This window comes from Taudactylus pleione, unplaced genomic scaffold, assembly GCF_031769625.1.
Source record: "Taudactylus pleione unplaced genomic scaffold, aTauple2 ptg000201l, whole genome shotgun sequence".
NCBI classification, from domain to species: Eukaryota; Metazoa; Chordata; class Amphibia; order Anura; family Myobatrachidae; genus Taudactylus; species Taudactylus pleione.
Window position 1 is genome coordinate 19,965,593 of NW_028284603.1, and position 22,035 is coordinate 19,987,627.

The 22,035-nt window shown below is 42.1% G+C and overlaps 1 protein-coding gene across 3 annotated transcripts; it reads left to right on the forward strand.

Annotated features, from left to right (window-relative positions):
• Positions 1 to 1,590: 1,590 nt before the first annotated feature.
• Positions 1,591 to 15,175, forward strand: ZFP36L2 (ZFP36 like 2 zinc finger CCCH-type). Of its 3 annotated transcripts, none has more exons than XM_088477281.1 (2): positions 1,591 to 1,690; positions 11,671 to 15,175. In XM_088477281.1, the coding sequence occupies exons 1-2, from the start codon at positions 1,685 to 1,687 to the stop codon at positions 12,748 to 12,750; spliced, it is 1,086 nt and encodes a 361-aa protein (XP_088333407.1). In that variant the 5' UTR covers positions 1,591 to 1,684; the 3' UTR covers positions 12,751 to 15,175. The 3 variants fall into 3 exon arrangements, with proteins under 3 accessions (XP_088333407.1, XP_088333408.1, XP_088333406.1); XM_088477282.1 differs by having other exon boundaries at positions 1,607 to 1,698; XM_088477280.1 differs by lacking the exon at positions 1,591 to 1,690 and adding an exon at positions 10,772 to 11,015.
• Positions 15,176 to 22,035: the final 6,860 nt, after the last annotated feature.

Genomic DNA, 22,035 nt, shown 5'->3' on the forward strand with positions numbered 1-22,035 from the left:
GGTCACTCATACACTTAATCATACACACTTACATACACTAACATACTCACCCTGCAGCAGAAGACCGGGTCTCGACGCTGGATGCAGAAGATGATGCAGAAAACAGCGATGTAGAAGGTAAGTAATTAAGGACTAATTAAGCTAATTGGAAACTTCCAATTGCTTAATTAGTCCTCAGGTGGGGTGCCCCCGGGGTGCCAGAGCAAGTCCCGCTGATATTTCCTAAAATTAACGATTTTAGGAAAAACCACGCTTGCTCTGGAAGTGCGAGGGAAAAAACCTCCCGGCGCACAAAAAAAACCGCACCTAATTGAATAGCAAAAATCCTGCACATGCAGGAAAAACCACAGGTGCGGGATTTTTACTTTTCTCGCCCACAATTGAATATGCCCTTTAGTGTTAGTATACAGCAAAATTCCAATTTTAAAGCACAATAGAATATTCTGGTGCAATCAGGGGCATTTTAAGGGGTGGGTGGGGGGTCCGTGTGCAGTGTCCCCTCCTACCTGATATTTGGGAATGGTGTAAGTGCAGAAATAAAAGCTAACACTCTGGCACAGTGCCAGAGCCTTTGCTAGCTCCTATGCGGAGCCATCTTTCCAAATATATAACCAGAGAGATAGCACCATCTGGTGAGAAGGGTCGTCGCACGAGCATCCACAGAGGTGAATTATGACAGTCCCAGGTGCAGAGTGAGTGGCGCAGAGACCAATGGACCTGTGTGCACTGCACAACTTGGACTCCAGATAGATATGCCACTGGGAGCTATATAAAATATTAATAAAATGACATCACACAACACAAAGCAATCATTGTTGTGCACTCGCCACTAGAGGGAGACAAATATTCATTCCAATAAAAACAAATATGGGATTATCCACAAATATTTTGAAATACACATTATCCACCTACCCACCTGGCTCATATTCTGTTTTTGGGAAATTGCTCATGGCAGGAAGCGTAAAAATGGGACCCCTTGAAAAAGCTTGTAGTGAGGTAGAGGATCAAGGCAAACAGTTTGTACACTAATATGAAAAAAAGACGTTTATACTGCGTACATTCTCAATGCACAATTGTGCAAAACAGATCATGTACCAACTTTAAACATTTAGGGGGGTATTTATCAAAGCTGGGAGAGAGATAGAATTGTGAGATAAAGTACCAACCGATCAGCTTCCAAGTTATATTTTGCAGGCTGTGTTTAAAAAAATATGATGGTTAGGAGCTGATTGGTTGGTAATGTATTTATTTACAATTTTATCTCTCTCCCAGCTTTGATAAATATTCCCCTTAATGAGATAAAAAATCCAGCGTCCTGGATTCGTCAGGCCCTTGCTGCCCTCTTACCGAACACAAATCACTATTTCAAGGCAGTTCATTCATTGAGCACCAGAAAAGACTAAAGCAACATACCGCGGGCAGCTGGACAACTATCAGTCTATCCAAGTCTCATGGGTTTATCTCATTTCACAGCACTGGAATCCATAAGTAGCTTTATTACCACTAATTCACCAAAAGTGTGAGTAAAATCTGCAGCTGATTGGACAGATGGTGGAGCCATCCAATCACATACTGCTCTCACTCACACATCCTGTCATTAGCTCTTTGTATGTTCCAGGAGGCTTCTGGCCTCTAAGCTCAAGGTTCCTGAGACACCCAGCAAACACCGGGGACTAACTGTGATATGGAGGTAATAGTGTGAGTACCAGGAGAGGGACTATCTAGTCAGGGGGGTAGGTTGGTCAAAAAAGTATAACTCAAATATAGTATGCATTATCTTATAAGTTACACTGTTTTAAGATGTACATTTTAAATGTTATCTTAAAATCCATAAAAGTTATTTGTTCATTTATTTAATTATTTACCTTTGCAGCAGTGCAGTATAGTCTTATATGCTACATGTGTTCTTGTTACAACTACCTGTAGCATGCATTTTTAACAACCAATTGAAACCTCCTAATAGGTACCAGCAACATGTGCAGGTAATGAGGTGCTAAGGGGGAGGGGGGGGGGGTGTATTTATCAAAGACTGGAGAGAGATAAAATTGTGAGAAAGTACTAACCAATCAGCTCCCAATTTACATTTTGCAGGCTGTGTTTATAAAATGATAGTTAGGAGCTGATTGGTTAGTTCCCCCCTTTTATTTATTTTTACATTTTATCTCTCTCTCAGCTCTGATAAATACCCCCATAAATCTGGATGGATGTCATATCACAATATAACATTGACAATGGCTAAAAAAAATTGTTGAGTAATAAGTATTAAATATGTGAGTGATATATGAATATACTTGGCTGGTTTATATACTTTGTACACCCTATAACCCACAGAACTATTCAGGCAATGTTCCAAGCACAATAAAACCGTATACTCTGGGGTAGCGTGTAAATGGGGAGCTAGTGTCCAAGGTTAACAAGCTGACTCTCTAGGATTCAAACTTTGATCTAGAGCATATCAAAGTCATTCTTATACAATCAGTGACTCAAACCACTGACATTCTCCTCTCACTTTGTTAGTTACACTCTTAGGCAAAGCAACTTCTATTATTACACTGGTATTACACTCGTATTGAATGTCATTTTAGCTGGAGGGAATTTCGTCTCCACTCTTTTTCTTCGTTTAATCCCACTGCATGTGCTACCAACATTGTCCACTTGGTGGAGGTGTGCCTCTGCCAAAGCCCCAATACTGTATCTGGCGGTGTAATTATGCCTTTGTGTAAAGGAATCTTAAAAAATAAAAATGTATTAACCCTCATAAAGTGCTTTGGGAATAATGAAAGTTTTTGTTACACCTAAAACGGTTCAACCTGAATTAACAGGAATATTTTGTTAAGGAAACTGAATGAGCTTGAAGTTATATTGCAGACAGAATGTTTTTGAAAGCTGGGCACACCGCACATGTCGGTCATCTTTTTTATTTGTTGTTTTTTTTTTGGAAGTGGACATTGTTTTTAGCCTGACCATAAATAAAAATTAATATGGGAGTTAAATGCATACATGTTCCAAAAAAAGGACAATGTACCTAAATTGGCCCCTTTAATGACACAGTGCAGTGCTCTATAACCCTGAGGGCCTATAATTACTCAATAATAGGGTTTTTTCAGCCTTGTTCTGCTTGTTATATGCTCAGGACACTGAATACCATCAGAAGAGGACAATCAACTGGAGATAACTATAGTTCTGCTGTCATTATCCTGTCCTCTCCAGGAGCCATAAAATCTCAGGGGCTGTTGGCCAGGGTATAGAGCTAAAAGTTTTGCACATTTGGGACCTTAAAGGAAGAAGAAGGGGGGGGGAGGAGTTGCCATTTGTCCTGTGCTTTGAAGACACAATGACAGTGGTGAAGAGTGAAATGTGTCAAGATTGAGGGACGTGTTTGTGTGTTATGGAAGATCTGTTTCAGGACTGGGATTATAAAGGATAATTTGTATTTAGCACTGACAGCCTTCTACCAAGAACTAATTTTAGAGCAATTCATAATATAACCAGATTTCTCAAACTACACCATTATATATGATAACTCTATTGGTTAAAGAAATTAAATAAAATCTACTTTTTTCTGGAGCTAATTACTTGCGTTTGGAGAAAGTGCTTTTCCTGATGGCTGGAAACATAGTTTAAGTCTGAGATATTGCTGCTTTAAAAGTCTCTGTACAATCATGATTGCACTGCAGATCGGATTGCACAATCACGCTATGCTGCAATGTATGATATAAACAGAATTGTACAACTTTGTGTCTGCACTAAACAATTGGAAATAAACTCATGTAGTGGAAAGCAAAGAACAATGTACAAAACATTCAAGTATTATCTGTTTAGATTCAGTCACTTTAGAAAGCATTGTCATTTGTTATTATATTAAGTAATAGTGACTTAAATAAATAAAAAACTAATGTAACTAAGATGCAACTGGATTTTTTTCCAATGTAGACCCTGCAGTTTCTGAATAATTTATGAATTGGTGCTATGTGCTATATTTCGCAGAAATCTCCAGCAGAAGGCTAATTAGCGTTGCAGATTGCAGCCCCCATTATTATCAGTGGGGACTATGATCTGACCCCTATGTACTAAACTCAGAAAAGCTTTACTTTCTGCAGTTTGGCCCTGTTACTTTATACCATCTTCAGATGGTGTAAACCACTTTAAGCTTATGGAGGTTTACTTCCATGAGCGAGATCTTACGGTCCCTCGACTGCAGCCTCCGGACTGTTTCGGAAACGGACACTGCGTGCATGCGCAGTGTCAGACTCCTCTGGGGAAATCTTTCACAAATGTAAAAGACTCCTCTAATATGCTGGGGAAGTAACTCGGAGGGACGGCGGCAGTGATAACTGCACGTTCCGTTTAGTACATAGCAGGGAGATATTTCATTCAAAATGAAAATATCTGCCGTGATACAGATTGTGTTAATAATCTCATCTGTACCGCAGATTATTAATACATAGGCTCCAAAGTTTTTAAAACTTTTATCTCCATTGTGTGTAAATACAGAAGTTCTTGCTTGACTGTGAGCATTGCAACAACTGACAGTGTCGTGTCTGAAGGAGTTAATGATCTGCTCTAAGAGCCCAGATAGCACAGACTAGGTTTATTTAGCCTGCAAACCAGCTGCACAATCTCCAGGGCGGGAGAGATAGGAAGTTTTGGGGGAGGGGATCAGGCTTGTCACTCATTAACCAGCCACTGCTGGGTGGAGGATGGGATATGGAGAGCTGGGTACGGTGTTGGTGGGGAGGGGAGACTGGAGAGAGACGAACTGCAGATTTTGCAAACAGCTTTTTCTTATGTGTGTGTGTGTGTGTAGTTTTTTTTTTTTTTTTTAGGACTGAGGCAGGAGTGCAGGGATGTCTCAAATAGCAATTCTTGGGGGTGACCTATTTTATTTATTAAGTTATTTCTATAGCACCAGAATAATCTGTTGCACTTAACAATTGGGCCCTATAAACGCCAGCAAAGGGATCCATTAGAGGAAAGTAGTCTAGAACTCTATTCTTATATGGATGCATTTCTAGGGTGCCATTCGTGAACTTGGTCTACAAACTTGAAGAATCGCTGATCTGCTGCAAACGGCCTATAAAACGCTGACGCAAGGTGTGACACTGCTGGCACCAGATGGGGTTATTAGGGGGAGAACTATCAGACTGTGAAATGTACAATGTGTCTAACTTTATGCAGACACAGAAAAAGTACAGTACAAAGTGACTTCCTAATGCGATTAGGTCTTAAGGAAGTGGGACTGTAAGCAGTAAATAAGGCACTGTTCCTGCCTTCTGTGTTGTGCAGAGGGCTGGGCACTGCTAAGGGTTAATGCTGAGGCTCACACTTCCTGCTACGTGGTCAGCCTGCACATGCTGTGACTTCCACACACAGCGCTCTGTGCAGGCAGCCAGATGCTGAATTAACCTATCCTTGCAGATGTTGCTTTTGGAACAGTGTACTGATGTTAACCCTTTTCCTTGCACACTATTTTTTTTTTTTTTTATTCCTAATGCATATTGTGCTTTTTGTTTGCATCCATGATCTCTTTGCACCATGGCACTTACAAAATGTCTATTGCCAGAGACCTCCTACATAAAAGCCTATTTGCTTTTGTAGATGCCAAAATGTATTTATTTTTTTCTAAATTACTCTTTTGTAGTTTGAAATATATAAAAATAATGAACAACCAGTTATCTCTGCTGCGGTTAAGTATGAAATATTCTTAAATCTTAACCTGTTTGCCGAAGCAAGGGCTGGCATGGACAGCCCATTAGGAGGTGCAGACTGAAACTTGTAGCTAATTGTGCCAGAACAAAGATAATGCGTCTCACATACACAGACAGAACCACATGGCATTAGTGTGTGTGTGTGTGTGTGTGTAATTCTATTCTCAAACCTGTGTGCAACAGATTGTGTTGACACCAAACTACTGCACTGCATTTATGTTTCAGTGATAATGGTTACAGCTAGTGTTTATGAACAATCTGTTGGCTTTAAATGGGGTCACAAACTATTGTTAATACATCTATATTACTATAAATATGTGAGATCTACTAGGGACTTTGGTAATATAACACCTATAACGGAACATCTGTTATTTACTACTATTGTCTGCATTGGAATAAAAAAAGAAAAAAAAAAACTACTATGAACATTGACAGCTGTTAGATACATGTATTTACAGACCGTTTATTCATTGCAGGGAGTTCAAATATAATTGACATAATAAGCAGTGTGGGCCACTCACAGGACTATAGCGGCCCATACATGGTGCGATTATTTATTTGCACGATATGGCCGATTTTAGATCAATCGTGTACATCGTTTGCGGTATTTATACGATTACGATGATGCGCGTCCCCGCCGTCATAATTCTGCATTGTAGATCTTATGGAAAAACGGTAAGATTTCGAGTGATCGTGTATGATGTGACGCACATCATATGCTGTTTTGCTTGATGAACGATCCGATGTGCGAGGTCTTGCAATATCCCTGGCCACTCCTCCTCTTCCCCTCCATTTTGAGAGAAACGATGCATCGGTATCGTATGTACAATCGTACACCAATTGTCCAATTCGTACAGAGAATTTCAAGGAAAATCGTACAACACATCATAACGTTAGGAAATCGCACATGTATGGCTGGCTTTAGAAGTCCACTTGTTGAAGATGTTCTGCAGCAGCTTTAAAATGATCTGTTATTCATATAGTTTGTGCTAGATTGCAGAAACGGAACTAGACTTCTTGGTGCCGTGTGCCAGAGAGAGCAATGCCCCCCCCACCCCATTTTTTTTAAATAGGGACATAAGGTAGTGCCCCTGAAAAAGGGCCATGGCCTCAAGCGGAAGACATAGGGGAGGCCAGGAGATGCTGGTTTTAAAAGAAGATGAAGATACAAGTGAGTATGATAATAAACAGGAAAGTTGACAGGCCCAAACAGCGCCCCCCTGCCCTGCGGTGCCATGGCACTGGTCACACTACCCTAGTTACGGCCCTGCTAGATTGTAATTGTTTTCTACAGCACATAAAACTGTTCTCACAACTTTGTGTATAATTTTTAAGGTCAATTGACCAAAAAATGTGTGAGTCATGAATGTGAACGCTAGGGCATTCAAGGAAAGCTAGCCCTGTGTTTTTCCACACTTGAGTGCCCTAGGGAGGTCAAGTTCATAGCTTAAAACAGACTTGTCCACTAATCCTTTTTGTTTTTATTTTAAAGATGATTCTAAATGATACCATATCCAATAGGTGTCAAATGAATTGTAGTTACCTTTACAGAAATCCTGCAAAACATGTTGTTGGGGGGCGGGGGGGCTCTACTGTAATAAACTTGCCCAAATATAGAGAAGTTGCACACTGTTGCTAGGATGACACATTATAGATCAGTTGGCTAGTGATGGTGCCATAGATGTGTAGCAGCTTGTGGCTTTATTAAAGCTGGGCGCTTGTGTCTTACTGTATACGGGTTGATTTAGTGATTTTTAGTGCTTAGCAACAGACTTAGGGGCCAATGGGCAGAACAGGTTGCAGGTGAATATTTTAAATGGCACTCTGAGTCGGTGTAGAGCACGCCGGGCTTTACACTGACTTCGGGTGCCGTTTTAAGGGGCATATGTATCAAAGCTTGATGAGAGATAAAATTGAGAGAGTTAAATCACCAACCAATCAGCTTCTAACTTACATTTTATAGGCTGTTTGAAAAATGACAGGAGCTGATTGGTTAATACTTTTTTTTTTTTTCTCACAATTTTATATCTCATCAAGCTTCCCTAAGCCTATGTATAAAGCTGTTTTTTTTACATAAAATTATGCAGAAACTGCAGTTACTGTATAATTTTATGTATTGTTGCTATGGACTAATGGCACACTGCTAATTAGCACTTCAGATCGCAGTCCTCATTATTATCAATGGGGACTACGATCTGACCCCTATGTAGTTTACACCTTCTTCAGATGGTGTAAATTACTGATTGCATATGGGGGCTCCAGGGGCAGGAGAGATCTTTCTCCATATCCCTGCAGCCCCCGGCCAGTCCAGGCACATGCTGGGATATTATTAAAAATGAAAACCTGTTCGGCGAGTAGGAACGTTAATAATCGCAGCAGTACGATTATTAATATAGACCCCTTTGTGGGACAGAATGCTTTATGCAATTCCATTTTAATACAAATTGTAAACCATGTTTCCTATAGTGCTTTGCTCAGTCAGGTGTGCCCTCCCAGTCTTTCACATTTACAAACCTAGAGCTGCAATTAGTTTTATCTGTGCGGTAAATTTACTAAGATGGGAGTTCTATTAAGAAGTGATGTTGCCCATAGCAACCAATCAGATTCCAGGTATTATCTTCTAGAAGTTGCTAGATAAATGAGAAGTGGAATCTGATTGGTTGCTATGGGCAAAATCACTTCTTAAATGGAACGCCCATCTTAGTAAATTTACCCCCTAGTAGTAAAGTTTTCCTGTCGAGAAATAAAGGCTTTAAGGCAGGGGTTCCCAACCAGTCTTCAAGGCACACTAGCAGTCCAGTATTTAAGGATAGCCATATTTGAGCACAGGTGTCTTAATTAGTACCTGCTATTTTGAATTAACCACCTGTGCTCAAACATGGATATTACTAAAACCTGGCCTGTTAAGGCCCCCATACACCAACACGATTTTTGGACGATTAGACATTTTTTGACTCGCCGTACGATCAATCTTGTAGAAATCGTGTCTGTCTTAACTGTGGTATGATACGATTCGCGCTCCTTCAATCGGATCTTATGAGCAGCACATATGTTCCATCGTATCGCGTGCAGATCGTACCGTTTATTTTGTTCATGCTATCCATCGTGCAGCAATTCAAATCATTTCAATGACTGTTTCGCTTATGAGCCTGTGAGACACAGGATCAATCTTACGACAGATCCTGTGCTAAGAAAACAACAAACTGCTGCCGGGACTGTCAGGGAGCTCCGGGGAATTGTATGATGAATCTGATCTTATGCTGGTCGTGCAGGTGTATGGGTCCTATTAGTGTGCCTTGAGGATGAAGGTTGGGGAAACACTGCTTTAAGGCCTAGCTGCGACCTGTGTGTACGAGCCTCGCCACCACCTTTCATTCTGAGCTCTGACAGACTGCACGGCCACTCCTGCCTTCGTTTTATCACAATGCGGCCGTGCTCTCTCGTTCCCAGGGAGTTGGCAGTCGTTCAAGGTCTTGTGATAGGACTAACAAGCCAACTTTCTGACCTTTGACACGGGAGCCCTAAGCCAGCACAGCCATATTTCCTGCCAGCATCATGCTCACCCCCTCTCTGCCGTGATACGATGTGGCAGCCCCCTGTGTCTACGGCTGGGGGGTGCCGGCACTTTGCTCTAGATGGTGCTTCTTAACATTTGCCCTCTGTCTAAAAATATTTAATTTTGCTTCACTCAGTAAGTCCTATTTGGCCAGTCGAAGTTGATCATGATCAGCCACCCATAACGGGGTAAATAACTCTTGGACTCTGCTGTGCTGTCATGGCCGAATGTAAAGGCTTAAGTTGCAGAAAGCAAGGAAGGAAAAAAAAAAGCTTCCTGCAGCCATTTGAAAGGCAGACAGGGGAGGAGGGTGGAAGGAAATAAACAAGGAAATGTGAGCGAGCAGAGAAGGGGAGGGGGCCGCTCGGATTTCCCCTCATACTCCTTGATTCATTGAGACACCCTGCTGTCATGGGCCCAGTATCCAGTGATCTACGAGAACCACTGGACCAGTCACAGCCAGATCATGTATGTTCAGAGACATGTGACAGCCCACTCTGACCGCTGCATACTAAATGCATGAGCTGGAGAGACAGCCAGCATTCAGAAACGGCTCATCATGTGCGCTGAGTTACACTTTTCATAACTTTCAAAGCAATAAAAATAAATTGGATTTCTTTTAGTAAGAGCACAAGCACACATTGCAGTTATAGCTGTATGTAAGAACACAAGCACACATGGGAGTTTGCTTTGTTTAAATGCAATCTTCTCATTAAATATATATATCTTTAAAGTACAAAATTGGCTTGGACATTTAGGGGCATATGCATCAAAGCTTGATGTGAGATAAAATTGTGAAATATATATCACCAACCAATCAGCTCCAAGCTATCATTTCTTAAACACAGCCTGCACAATGTAAGTTAAACGCTGATTGGTTGGTGATCTATAGCTCACATCAAGATTTGAATCATAGGCCCCTTAACGTTTAAACCACTGCAAATAATAACTTGTTAGGACAATTGCATGATTACTCGGACACTGCAAATCGGTAGCTTTCCATCTGCTGGGGAACTACAAATCCCAACACATCCCAGACGACACCACTTCCCTATCGCTGCAAACAAGCCAGGGTTTGGGCACAGCCTAATGAGTGCCAGTAATGTGCTGGTTATACTGGGACTTCTAGTTCCACAACAGCAGGAGAGCCACAACTGGTTGAAGCCAGTACAGATCAGCATATTTATCGCTTAATATCCCCATGAGCCGGAGGGAGAAACCAACAGGAGTAAGAGACGTTAGGCACTGTGAGACTTGTAGTTCCACCACACAGCTGGCCTGAGCCGGGACACATGGGCGAGGACACTTAAGTAGAAGCTGAACACTCCCTGCCTCAGTGCTGGGACTGTAGTGTACTGCTCGTTGTGTGAGAGACTGCAGGTTTTTACCCCAGGAAATTGGCGGCAGCCAATAGAAAGGGGCCTGCGTGACGTCACGGTGCCGGGGAGGAGTTGCCCGGAGACCCCAGCTGGGTCAGCGTTCTATCCCTCCCACCGCGCTCCCTACTAGCGGTTATATAGTGCTGCTTGCACGCCGGCCGGGGAGTCAGCTCGTTGCACTTATTCCAACCCCATCCTCCCAGGCAATTCGAACCTGTCGCCCCCCCGGTCCCTCGGAAGCCTCGTCGTGGCTATTCTAAACCCCTTTAGTAACGCAGGATCTTCTCGGTCCTCTGGACTCGCTGCAAACTGGAGCTGGAAATGTCTGCAACACTTTTATCTGCCTTCTACGACATTGACTTGTTCTGTAAGGTGTGTATAGGCAGCCCTCGCCCCTCTGCATGCAGGATCCCATGATAGAATCGGTGCAGGCTGTGTGTGATGGTGGAGGCAGCTAGAAGAGATCTGAAGTTTTTGCAGTGTGTGTGTGTGTATATATTATATGTATGTAGTGTGTGACAGCAGGCAGCACCCAAAAGTTCTGCAAAAACTTTTTTGATATGTAACATGCATGTGCCTGTGTTGCTGGGGTGCAGGTTGCAGTCTCATCGCTTGCAGAAGGGGTTTTTTTTTTTTTTTTTGCAGAAGTTCTAGTTCTGTTTGACAGAAGTGTCTGGCTGCCCCCAGAAGATTGGATATAAAAGTATTACTGTGTGTGTGTGTACAAGTTTACTGGAACAATTTTAGTTGCAGTCTAGTCACTACTGTATATGCAGAAGTTTCTGGTGTAATTCTAGTACTTATAAGAGCTGTAGTTAGAAAAACAGAATGACTATGTGGATTGATCCTTAAGTTACCATTGTATTTGTACTTGGTAATTGCAGAGCCTGTACAAATTAGTTGAGGGACTGCTGTTTGTATAGTGTTTGAGGAGCTAGTGTGAAATAACTTGTGTGCAGAACTTGGAGAAGTTGTGTACAGTTTTTAAACAAAGTCTGATGATCTCTGTTGATTCTGTCCTGTTTAGAACGAGAAAGTCCTGAACAATCTGAACCTGAGCAGCATGCTGGATAAGAAGGCGGTAGGCAGCCCGGTGTCTACCCAAAATTCTAGCTTAATCCCGGGGTTCCTGCGCAGACACTCGGCCAGCAACTTGCAGGCTCTGGCCAACAACAACAACTCGTCCCCCAAGTTCTGCAACAACAACCTCAAGGAATCTGTGGTGAGCACCACCGCCCTGCTGAACAAAGAGAACAAGTTCCGGGACCGTTCGTTCAGTGAGAATGGGGAGCGCAGCCAGCACCTCATGCACCTCCAGCAGCAACAGCAGCAGAAGTCTGGGGCACAAATCAATTCCACCCGCTACAAGACCGAGCTGTGTCGGCCCTTTGAGGAGAGTGGCACCTGCAAGTATGGGGAGAAGTGCCAGTTTGCCCACGGCTACCATGAGCTGCGCAGCCTGACCCGACACCCCAAGTACAAGACAGAGCTGTGCCGCACTTTCCATACAATTGGCTTCTGTCCCTATGGCCCCCGTTGTCACTTCATCCACAACGCAGAGGAGAGGAGGCAGGCACCCGGTGGCGGTGGCTCCCCCACGGACTGCTTCAATGGCCAGCGCCCCAAGCTGCACCACAGTCTCAGCTTCTCCGGGTTCCCTAACCACAGCCTGGACTCCCCTCTGCTCGAGAGCCCGACCTCCCGCACTCCTCCTCCGCAGCCCTCCAACTCCCTGTACTGTGAGGAGACAGTGCCTTGTGCCAACAATGCCTTTACCTTCTCTGGCCAGGAGCTGAGTCTCATCACCCCACTGGCCATCCAGACCCACAACCTGTCTGGGTACAACCCTGCAGCCTACTGCCGCCAGCAGCAGCAGCCTGCTTCCTCCAACTCACCCCCTCCAAGCCTCAACTTCCAACCCCTGAGGCGCCTCTCTGAGTCCCCTGTGTTTGATGCTCCCCCCAGCCCACCTGACTCCCTCTCTGACCGGGAGAGCTATCTGAGTGGCTCCCTGAGCTCTGGCAGCCTTAGCGGATCAGATTCCCCCACCCTGGACTCAAACAGGCGCTTGCCCATCTTCAGCAGGCTGTCAATCTCTGATGACTGAGCCACCAACCCCCAGTAGGGGGCACTCTGGACGGGGGAGGCAAATGCTACCCTGGCTGGTATGTTTTTGTTTTTTCTCTTTATTTTTATTTTTTAAATGATTTGGGCTTCATAGCCAACTATCTAATAACAGAGGGCAGTGCTGTAAAGCCCACAGCTGTTGCAGAACCTCTTATTTTAACGAAAGCAGAGCTGCCAATCCATTGGTCATGTTGATTGTGGGTTTTTCTTTAAAATCCAGGACAGGGACAGCTCTGCTCCACTAGAGGTTATGTGGCAGCTGGGGTCTTTGAGTTCCACAAGCTGTCCTGGTGATTGGACTAGAGGGTTGTTGCCCACCCTGCCTTTAAATACAGTGGAAGTGTCAGGGGCCAGTTTTGCCCCTCTTTTTGTCACAAAGCTGCCAGTCTGTCCCTGCACCTCGCTCAGTATGTGCTACAGAGACTCAGGAGGGTGAAACAGAGGATGACCCAAGCCTACACCTATGTAATAATGGCAAGGACTAAACACTTGAACTATTTGAAGCTGGCACTCATGATGTTCCCTGTATTATTGTTGTCGTTGTTTGTTTATTGTTATTATTATTTTTTGTTTCTTGCCTTCGTGCCTCTGCCAATTTTTATTTAATGAAAAGCAGAGTCAGAAAAAGACTCGTGGAAAAAAAAATCCTGAAAGCTGAACAAAAAAGAAACCTTACTCGCAAAAGGGCAAACTTATCGAATAGAACAAAACTATTTTTATAGAACTGTGGGGGTTAGCGGGTGGGATGTGTCTTTTTGGGGGTGGGGGATAGTTTTATGCACCAGCAGGCATTCCATCTCTTAAAGCATTAGCACAGCAAACTTGGGGAACTACATTTTTATCTTTCTCCCAAGAGTTTAATAATAAAACAGTCCAGTTGAAAAAAAGGAAATAAAATATGAAAAAAAAAAAAACCTTAATACGCTTTTTAAAAATTCACCATCCTGCCAAGAATATGCCTTAACAACAAGCAACCCTCTGAGATGTCTATTTTTCTTTAGCTTAACATGTACTAAAACTTTCATTCCAAAGTTTAACATCAGTTCCATTTCCATTGCTTAGTGGGCTGTTAGCTTAGAACAATTTGTTCCTCTATTCGGAAGCACTCAGTTAGTTTATAATTGTTGAATAACTGCTGATTTTTTGTTTTTTTTTATTATTATTATATTATTTTAGCTGTCTGAGTTGCTTGCCTGTCACTGCACACAACTCAATATGAAACTATTTAACTTATTTATTATCTTGTGAAAAATATACATTGAATAATTTGTTCATACTGTATTTATCGGGTATGATGAAAAAGCAATAGATATATATTCTTTTATTACGTTTAAATTATGATTGCCATTATTAATCTGCAAAATGTTGAGTGTATGTTCTTTTCACAGTAATATATGCCTTTTTTTTGTAACTTCACCTGTTTTATTTTATTGTAAATGAGTAAAATCTTAATTTAAGAGATTGTATGTAATATTTATTTCATTAATTCCTTTCCTTGTTTACGTTAATAAAACAAAAAAAAAAAAAAAAAGATTGGATGGTTTCTGTAAAGAAATCTGTGCTGTGGAAGAAGTTTGAGCAATTTTGTATGGATTTATTTTCTCCCCCCCCCCCCCCCCCCCCCCCTTTATTTTTAGCCCATCTACATACATATATATATATATATATATATATATATATATATATATATTATACTGTCGTAGCCCGTCCGAAAGTGAATTAAAAAGGAAAAAAAAAGCATAATTTTGACTTGAGTGTTTTTGCTCAGATGTTGCAAAAGTATTTTTTTTATTTATTTTTTTGGGAATTTTTCATTCATCTTTTTCCACCGCATTCACTGTGATGGTATGTAGCAATAAATTGGGGTCCCAGTATTATATTTCACAGTGCCTTTTGAAGAGTTCACACATGCCTTAAATGTTTCTCAACCAAAAAAGTATTGTGTAAAGAAAGGTGTGATAAATTGAATGTAGGGATGGGTTTTTGTTATATCTTACCACTCTTATTTAAATGCCACACTTTTGAATCTGAAACTTCATGCAGTCCATGAAAGCTTTTCAGAAAATTCCTTAAATTTCCTTGCAAATAAAGCCAAACTTATTATTTTATTTTTTTTTGCTCTCTTAATTTGCCTAGATGGTAAATTACTGAATCATAGCCATTCTCCCCCCCCCCCCCCCTCTCCCCTCCTTTGTACATAGTAGGTACAGATTGAGCACTATGTACTCTTTTTGAGCTACTTAACTCCCCCCTCTGAATGTAACGAAAGGATGAGTTGACTATAATTATATATGTATATATAATTAGTCGGTTCACTAAGAATTGTGAGACTGTAAACTTTGTACTGTAAATGTTTTGTAGTTCTCCCAATAAATTTTTGAAAATAAAAAAAAAATTGGATGTTTTTGTCTGTAAGGTGGGTTGTTTGTCTTTGACTACAGATTAGTGTTTGAACTGAAAAGGGCTGTTCTTGCAAAAGTTTCTGGAACCCGGCCAGGACAAATACGGAGTGTCATGGAAGGTTCCAAAGTCTTCGTTCAGTTGGGTACTGCCACAATATTTAACCCTTGGGTTTATATACAATGGCTTCTGCTAAGAACTTGTGAGGTCTGTTTTATTCATTGTGCACTAAACCAACCTTCTCATTTCAACTTCAGAACAATCCGATAAGAAAAACCTTAGGGCCCACAAGCTATTTATGCTCTAGTTTTCCTCCAAAAATGTACTTCTGATTTAAAGAAGAAACTAAATACATTTTATTTTGAATGGGAACTCTTCTTCAAACGACATGATCTACAGCCAGGGATTATTTTAAGAACAATTGGCTTATTCATGCTCCACGGGTTTGTAATTACAGGTATCCATAGCGAATTAAATGAATGATGAACAATCATTGAAAACCTAGCATTATTGTTAAGCTTTAGCTGATACTCTATTGAAAGAAAAAATATATATATTTTGCAATCGTTTAAAAATTTGGAAAGTTTATGAAGTGTAGATCTAAAAATAACAAGTAACATGAAATGCTACAATACTTTGAGTGCACAATGATCTATGCCTAAAGTCAATGGTTCAGTAAACACAAACTGAACTGACAACTGTTGACACAGTAAATGTTCAGTTTGGTGCAAGTTATGTTTGATTAAAAGCAGATTAGCGATCTATTTAATGACTTATCAACAATTAAATTTAATATACTTTATGGATAATGATGGATTTCTGGGTAGTGTGGACATTATCCAGATTTATGGTGGTATGCTAGCGGTTAATATTCAAACACCTAGGTATTTCTGCAAAACAAACTTGTATACAATTTTAGACATGGTTATTGCTATAGTTTGCCTGTTCTTGCTGCTAAATATATATGTGCTTGTTTAGTTCATTATTCTGGGCTAAAACAATGCTCAGTTTGGCTTTTGCAATTATTATTTGGCTTTAAATAACTGAACTGTGGAGGTTATTTGCACAGACTGCACAAAATATGCTCTAATACACATCTATCATTAAACGGATTTAGAATTAAAGAGCATTTTGGCTGGACATACCCTTTTTCTTTTAGTTCTTGTTTAAAGCAAATGTATTAATATGTAGTAGAGGTACTTTGTTCAACATTACTACTTACTGTAACTGGTCTGTAATTTGACCACCAGGGGCGATGTTTCATTATAATTTAGCTGTTGAGCTGTAGCAGCTTCCTTCCATGTGAATTAAGACAAGTTGAAAAGTTAGTTTACATTTTGTTTTACTGCACATTTTTAGAAAACGTTAGTACTGTATATTATACATTGTAGACATAGGGTACATGTTCTGTTTTTTAAAGCCTTGTGCAGTATTCCATTAAACCTGAATAAAATTGGTTCCTGTATACAAAATAATAAAATTCAGAAAAACATGTGTGACCCTTCCAAATCTCAGAAGAAATGTGAGAGCCTGCTGGAGATGTTTGACTATGTGCAGCATACTGTACATCCTGTCAGCCTTTGCAAGGACAGCTTTTGTCTGGAAAGTAACTGATAACAGAGAACAAAAGCATATATTAGGCACCTTGCGTTCTGTCGAGGCATGGGGGCTTTAACATCTGTAATTGCGGATGTTCTTAGTATCTCATGTCGTTCAGCTTATTATTTGGTATACCTGTTGCCTGCATCTTTCCTCAAATAGTCTAGGTTAGGGGTTCCCAACCACAGTCCTCAAGGCACACAAACAGTCCAGGTTTTAGCCATATTTGAGCACAGGTGACTTAATCTCAGTTATTTTGATTTAACCTGTGCTCGAGCATGGATATCACTAAAACCAGGACTGGTGTGCCTTTGGGAATCGCTGGTCTAAGTGATTCCCTTGACATGTAAGGGAGCTGCTGAGGTGGGGTATTATAGTTTTTAAGCCATGGGTGGGAATTTTCTGGCCGCTGGCTGAAGACGTTTCAGGCATGCTGCTAGCCAGATCAATGGCTGTGGAGCAGTGTCGGCGCCTTGTACCTTGACTGATGGCACCATCCACAAACTTTACGGCCCTGTTGCAAGGTACCGGCAAAATGGTCAGAACATTACCAACTCTCTCCCATCTTGGAGAACTCAATTATCCCCTTAATTGATCTAAAATAGAGCCAGTCCATTAAATGCGGTTTCAGCAAACATCCATGGCTAATTAATGTGAATTACTGTCACTTACACAGTGGATTCAGCCATTTTATTACCTGAACTAAGAGCCACTAATGTTGCTCCTGAACATTGATTCGCCCACAAAATTGCTTCCTCAGCTTTGTGTAGGCTCTGGTATATTTTAAAACAAAACTTTATTGATAATGAAACTTTATTTTCTTTAAATATTCAGCCTTATTTTTCCAGATATTTTGGGATTTGCATGAATGTGAAGGTTGTGCTAGGTTCTAACATATTAGACTCTGGCCCTGAATATGCCGTACAGTACCCTGGTCCCTAAAGTTTTACTTTGATTTCCAACAACCATTCTTAGTTGCTTAAACTGTTGAGTGACTATAAAACCAGTTCTAAATTCAACATGTGTTCTTTTCTGTTGAAGTGTGGCATTTTACTTGTTTAATGCTGGTATAAATGCACGTTAAGTGCAAGGATATGCACTTTAATTACCGGTTTTAGAGATCACTGTAGTGTTCCAGATGCTTTTACATGCGGAAAATGGAAGGGTTCTGCTAAAATGCCAATGCCAATGGCCTCTGGTAACAGAGTATTTATTATATAGCACAGCATATTCTGTTGCGCTTTACAATTTGAAACAACATTAATAGAACAAGACTGGGTTGTAAGAGAGAAACATAAAGGTAAGATGGCCCTTACAATCTATACATTCAATGGTTTCTAATGTCCAACCCATTTACTTGAGGAGTTTTGTTCTTTTAAAACATGCAATATTCAGTCGCCTCCACTAGATCTCCACTCACACCCTTATGGAGTAATCCCTTTTTCCCATCTGTCCTACAATTGACCCGCATGACACGGACACAACGGGCCCTCAAGTTTCCTGTGTAATTTAGCGCTCGCCGGCTTTGGCTTTCCCTTTCAGGTATACAATTGAAAGTCCCGGCCCAACCCCTTTAACCTCACCCCTTTTGAATGCCTCTGTAGGTTCCATACTGTGTCCAAACGAATGATCTCCCAAATTTACGGTATCCTCATTGCTGCTCTTTCCACTCGTAGCCCCCACAAATACTCTTGTGAGCCAGACCTAGGCACCCTGCCAGACGAGGAAGCTTAGGACGAGACAGGTTATTGCTAAATTGTCCATATCCACACAACATAAGGAAACCTTATAAATTATATTACAGCTGGTACTATACCCCAGTAAGGCGGTTGCAAATGTTTCCTTCAGCTCCCCCCCTTTGCTGTAGAAACTGTGGCCTACGGGGTACTCTTACCCTAATACACTCACTGGTCAACACCAGATTGGATTACTGTAACCGCCTCCTATCTGGTCTCTCCAACTCCCGTCTCTCGCCTCTCCAGTCTGTCCTCAATGCTGACGCTCGACTCGTCTTTCTCTCCAAATTCCTCTACATCTGCCTCCCCTCTCTTACAAACCCTCCACTGGCTCCCCTTCAGAACCCAATTCTCACACTCTTACAAAGCCCTCACACACTCCTTTCCCATTTACATCTCTGCCCTAATCTCCCTTCACTCTCCTGTCCGCCCTCTTCGTTCAACAAATGCACACCGCCTCTCCTGCCAACTGATTACTTCCTACCACTCTCGCCTCCAAGGCTTTGCCCGTGCTGCTTCCTACCTTTGGAACTCTCTCCCTCTCCCCATCAGACCAGAATCTCTACAATCCTTCAAACGTGCTCTCAAGACCCACTACTTCATCAATGTTTTGTAGCTCTCATCCTAACTTGCTGCTAGATGCTCCCTCCTCCCTGTCTTCCCCATCTATATCATAACTGTATGTCTGCCCCTCCCTTCGAGAATGTAAGCTCTTGCGAGCAGGGCCCGCTACCCTCTTACCTGGGAGTCACGCCTGGGAACTCCAACTAGCACTACTAGAACCAGCATGCTCTACTAATGCTGGCTCCTTCATGCAACTCATAACAAACAAACAAAAATGGCAGCTGCTCAATCAATCTAGCAGTACTAATCAGGTGCATGAAAGGGAGGGGGGTTTAACCCCCTATTGTTCCTCAGCACACTGAATAATATTTGCAACAATATACAAAGACTATATGGTCATAGAAATTCAGAGATATTGGTTGCATGCTTTTGCAAATACATGGGAAGCTGCTAGGCCATGTCACGTCTTCTCTGTCACTAGCAGTCCCGAACACTAAGGGGCTCACGTCCGGGGCGCAGTGCACCCCGAAAAACGTCCAGCCCAGGGCATCACATGAAAAATGGAAAAAGAGTGACAGTGCAGTGTAAAGTATAGATGTGTAAGACTAATTAATAAGTGTTGAAAAAGGGGTTAAAATATATTTGAAATATTACATGAATAAAATACAATCATAACAGGTAACGTGAAAAGCAACTATGTGTATTAAGTGGTGATGCCCTGAGGAGGCCCAGCCAGACCAGCCCTGGGGGCCCTATGCCCAAACGCTCACCCCAAATGTAAAATATATAAATTATAAGGCCTCAGTACAAGATTATGACAAGTTTGCCGACTTTCTGGCTACCCCTTCCGGGAGGGAGCAGCCAGATCGGCATGACGGGGCGTGGCCAGCATAAGGAGGGGGGGCCGGCCAGACTACGAGTATTTGTGAGTGGGGCAGGGCCACGGTAGGATTATCTGCCTTCCCGGGAGGACGGGAGCGGCACCTGATTTTCGGGAGGGTAGGCAAGTATGGATTATGAGCATGTGCAGATCGACAACCATCAGAGATGTACGTAAACCATTAGGTTTGCGTACATCCCTGAATTGGACCCAATATCTCTGTATATTTACATAAGCGTCTCTTTCATCGTCTCTGCCGCAGAACTTGTTGGTACTATATTAGTGATGTAATATGATGTATTTACTGTCCATGTGTGTACATCTCTATATGCCAAATAACAGGATTACTATAGCACCATATTATCTGGACATGTCTTGGCAGTCTGATAACATTTTTGTGTAAGGGCTCCTTGGTCTATAACGTCAATATGGCATGTTAAGCTATTATTTGGTAATCAAAGTGTCAGAAGCACGTTTTGAATGTGATTTATTGTTGAATGCTCCTCAGCCTGGTAATTTAAAACCACGCTGTACCTTAAAACAACACTCTTCTTTCCTTGTTTTTTGTTTTCTGCAACAGGTTTGTACTGGAGATTCTTAGAAGTTGAACCCCACCTCATTGTAGAGATGCTTATCTCAGCAAGACTCAGTGGCCCTTCAGGGCACAGAGGGCTTCAAAAGTATTTTGTGAAGTGAAAAAAAATAAAATGGTCTCTATAGTCATACATTATCCTGATATTTTAGTGTGTGTGGGTGTGTGTATATATTGCATTGCCTATATAATATATGTACTGAATCTATTCAGAGGTTGCTTTCTAGTAAAGCCAAACAGTGAGCTACAGTATTCCTTGATAACTTGCTCAAAAGGTGCATTGCTCTGTCATAGTCTCGGGTTGGTAATTATATAACTATACATGATCCAGGGGAGCAAAATGGCAGCTTCCACTTGTTGCTTAATGTAGATATGCTTATAATGTTATCTACAATTTAATAAGGTGTGTATTTAGTTTGCCCAAAGTCTACTGCGCATGTGCAGGTCCCCGTTTTCCCTGCGATTTCCTCACTGCACATGTGCAAAACACTGGGAAAATGGCTGCGGTGGCCATTTTACAGTGTTTAGTGCTGGGCTGAGACACCCGACAAGGGACCTCTGAGAGATAAGTATTAGAAAATATGGGTGCAGGTTGTGAGGTTTGGGCCCCGCACACCCTTCACCCATTATGGATATGCCCCTGCGGCTGCGTACAAATATGCAGCATTAATTACAGATTAGTCGATTATCGGCCTTCTGAGTAACCCTATAATCGCAAGCAGCATCGGTAATGAAACATGATGCATGAGCTGTGCCAGTGGTGTCACTTGGGTGATGCAGGACACACCGGGTGACACCAAAATAGCAGAGCTGCTCTGCTGTTTTGGGTCACCCCCTTGGATGGCGTCACCAAGCATCGGTGATGGACTTGTCATCCACACTGTGTCCGGAGAGGCTGAAGGTTAGGGGCTGACCAGCCGCAGCTACCGGAGCACTGGGCAAGCCCCTAGCGTGATGAGAAAGGGAGCGTGATATGCGTTCATGCCCCCAAAACATAATTCTTCAGGGGGCGTGGCTTCATGGCAGAAGCCACACTCTTTCACGAGTGTGCCTTAGGCGGGTGCATGGAGACCTCTGCTGAAGGGGTGAAAGGCTGAGTAGACGCACTTGGGGGGTCTATTTATTAAGCAGTGTTAGGAGACAGAGTGAAAAGTGATAAGGTGCCAGCCAATCAGCTCCCAACTGTCATCTCACAGGCTGTGTTTGAAAAATGACAGTTGGGAGCTGATTGGCTGGCATCTTATCACTTTCTTATCACTTTTCACTCTGTCTCCTAACACTGCTTAGTAAATAGACCCCTGGGTGAGACCAACCCCGGTGACACCTCTGCACTGTGCAACTCAGACACATGCGCAGACCACCAACTGCTTAAACATGGTCATTGCTTACATCTCTGAATTAGGGCTATAGTGTGAGCTGCATGTGACTCCTCTGATATCAGATGTGTTGTGTGGGCTCCATGCGTTGTGCTGAGGACATACAGAAATTGGCTGC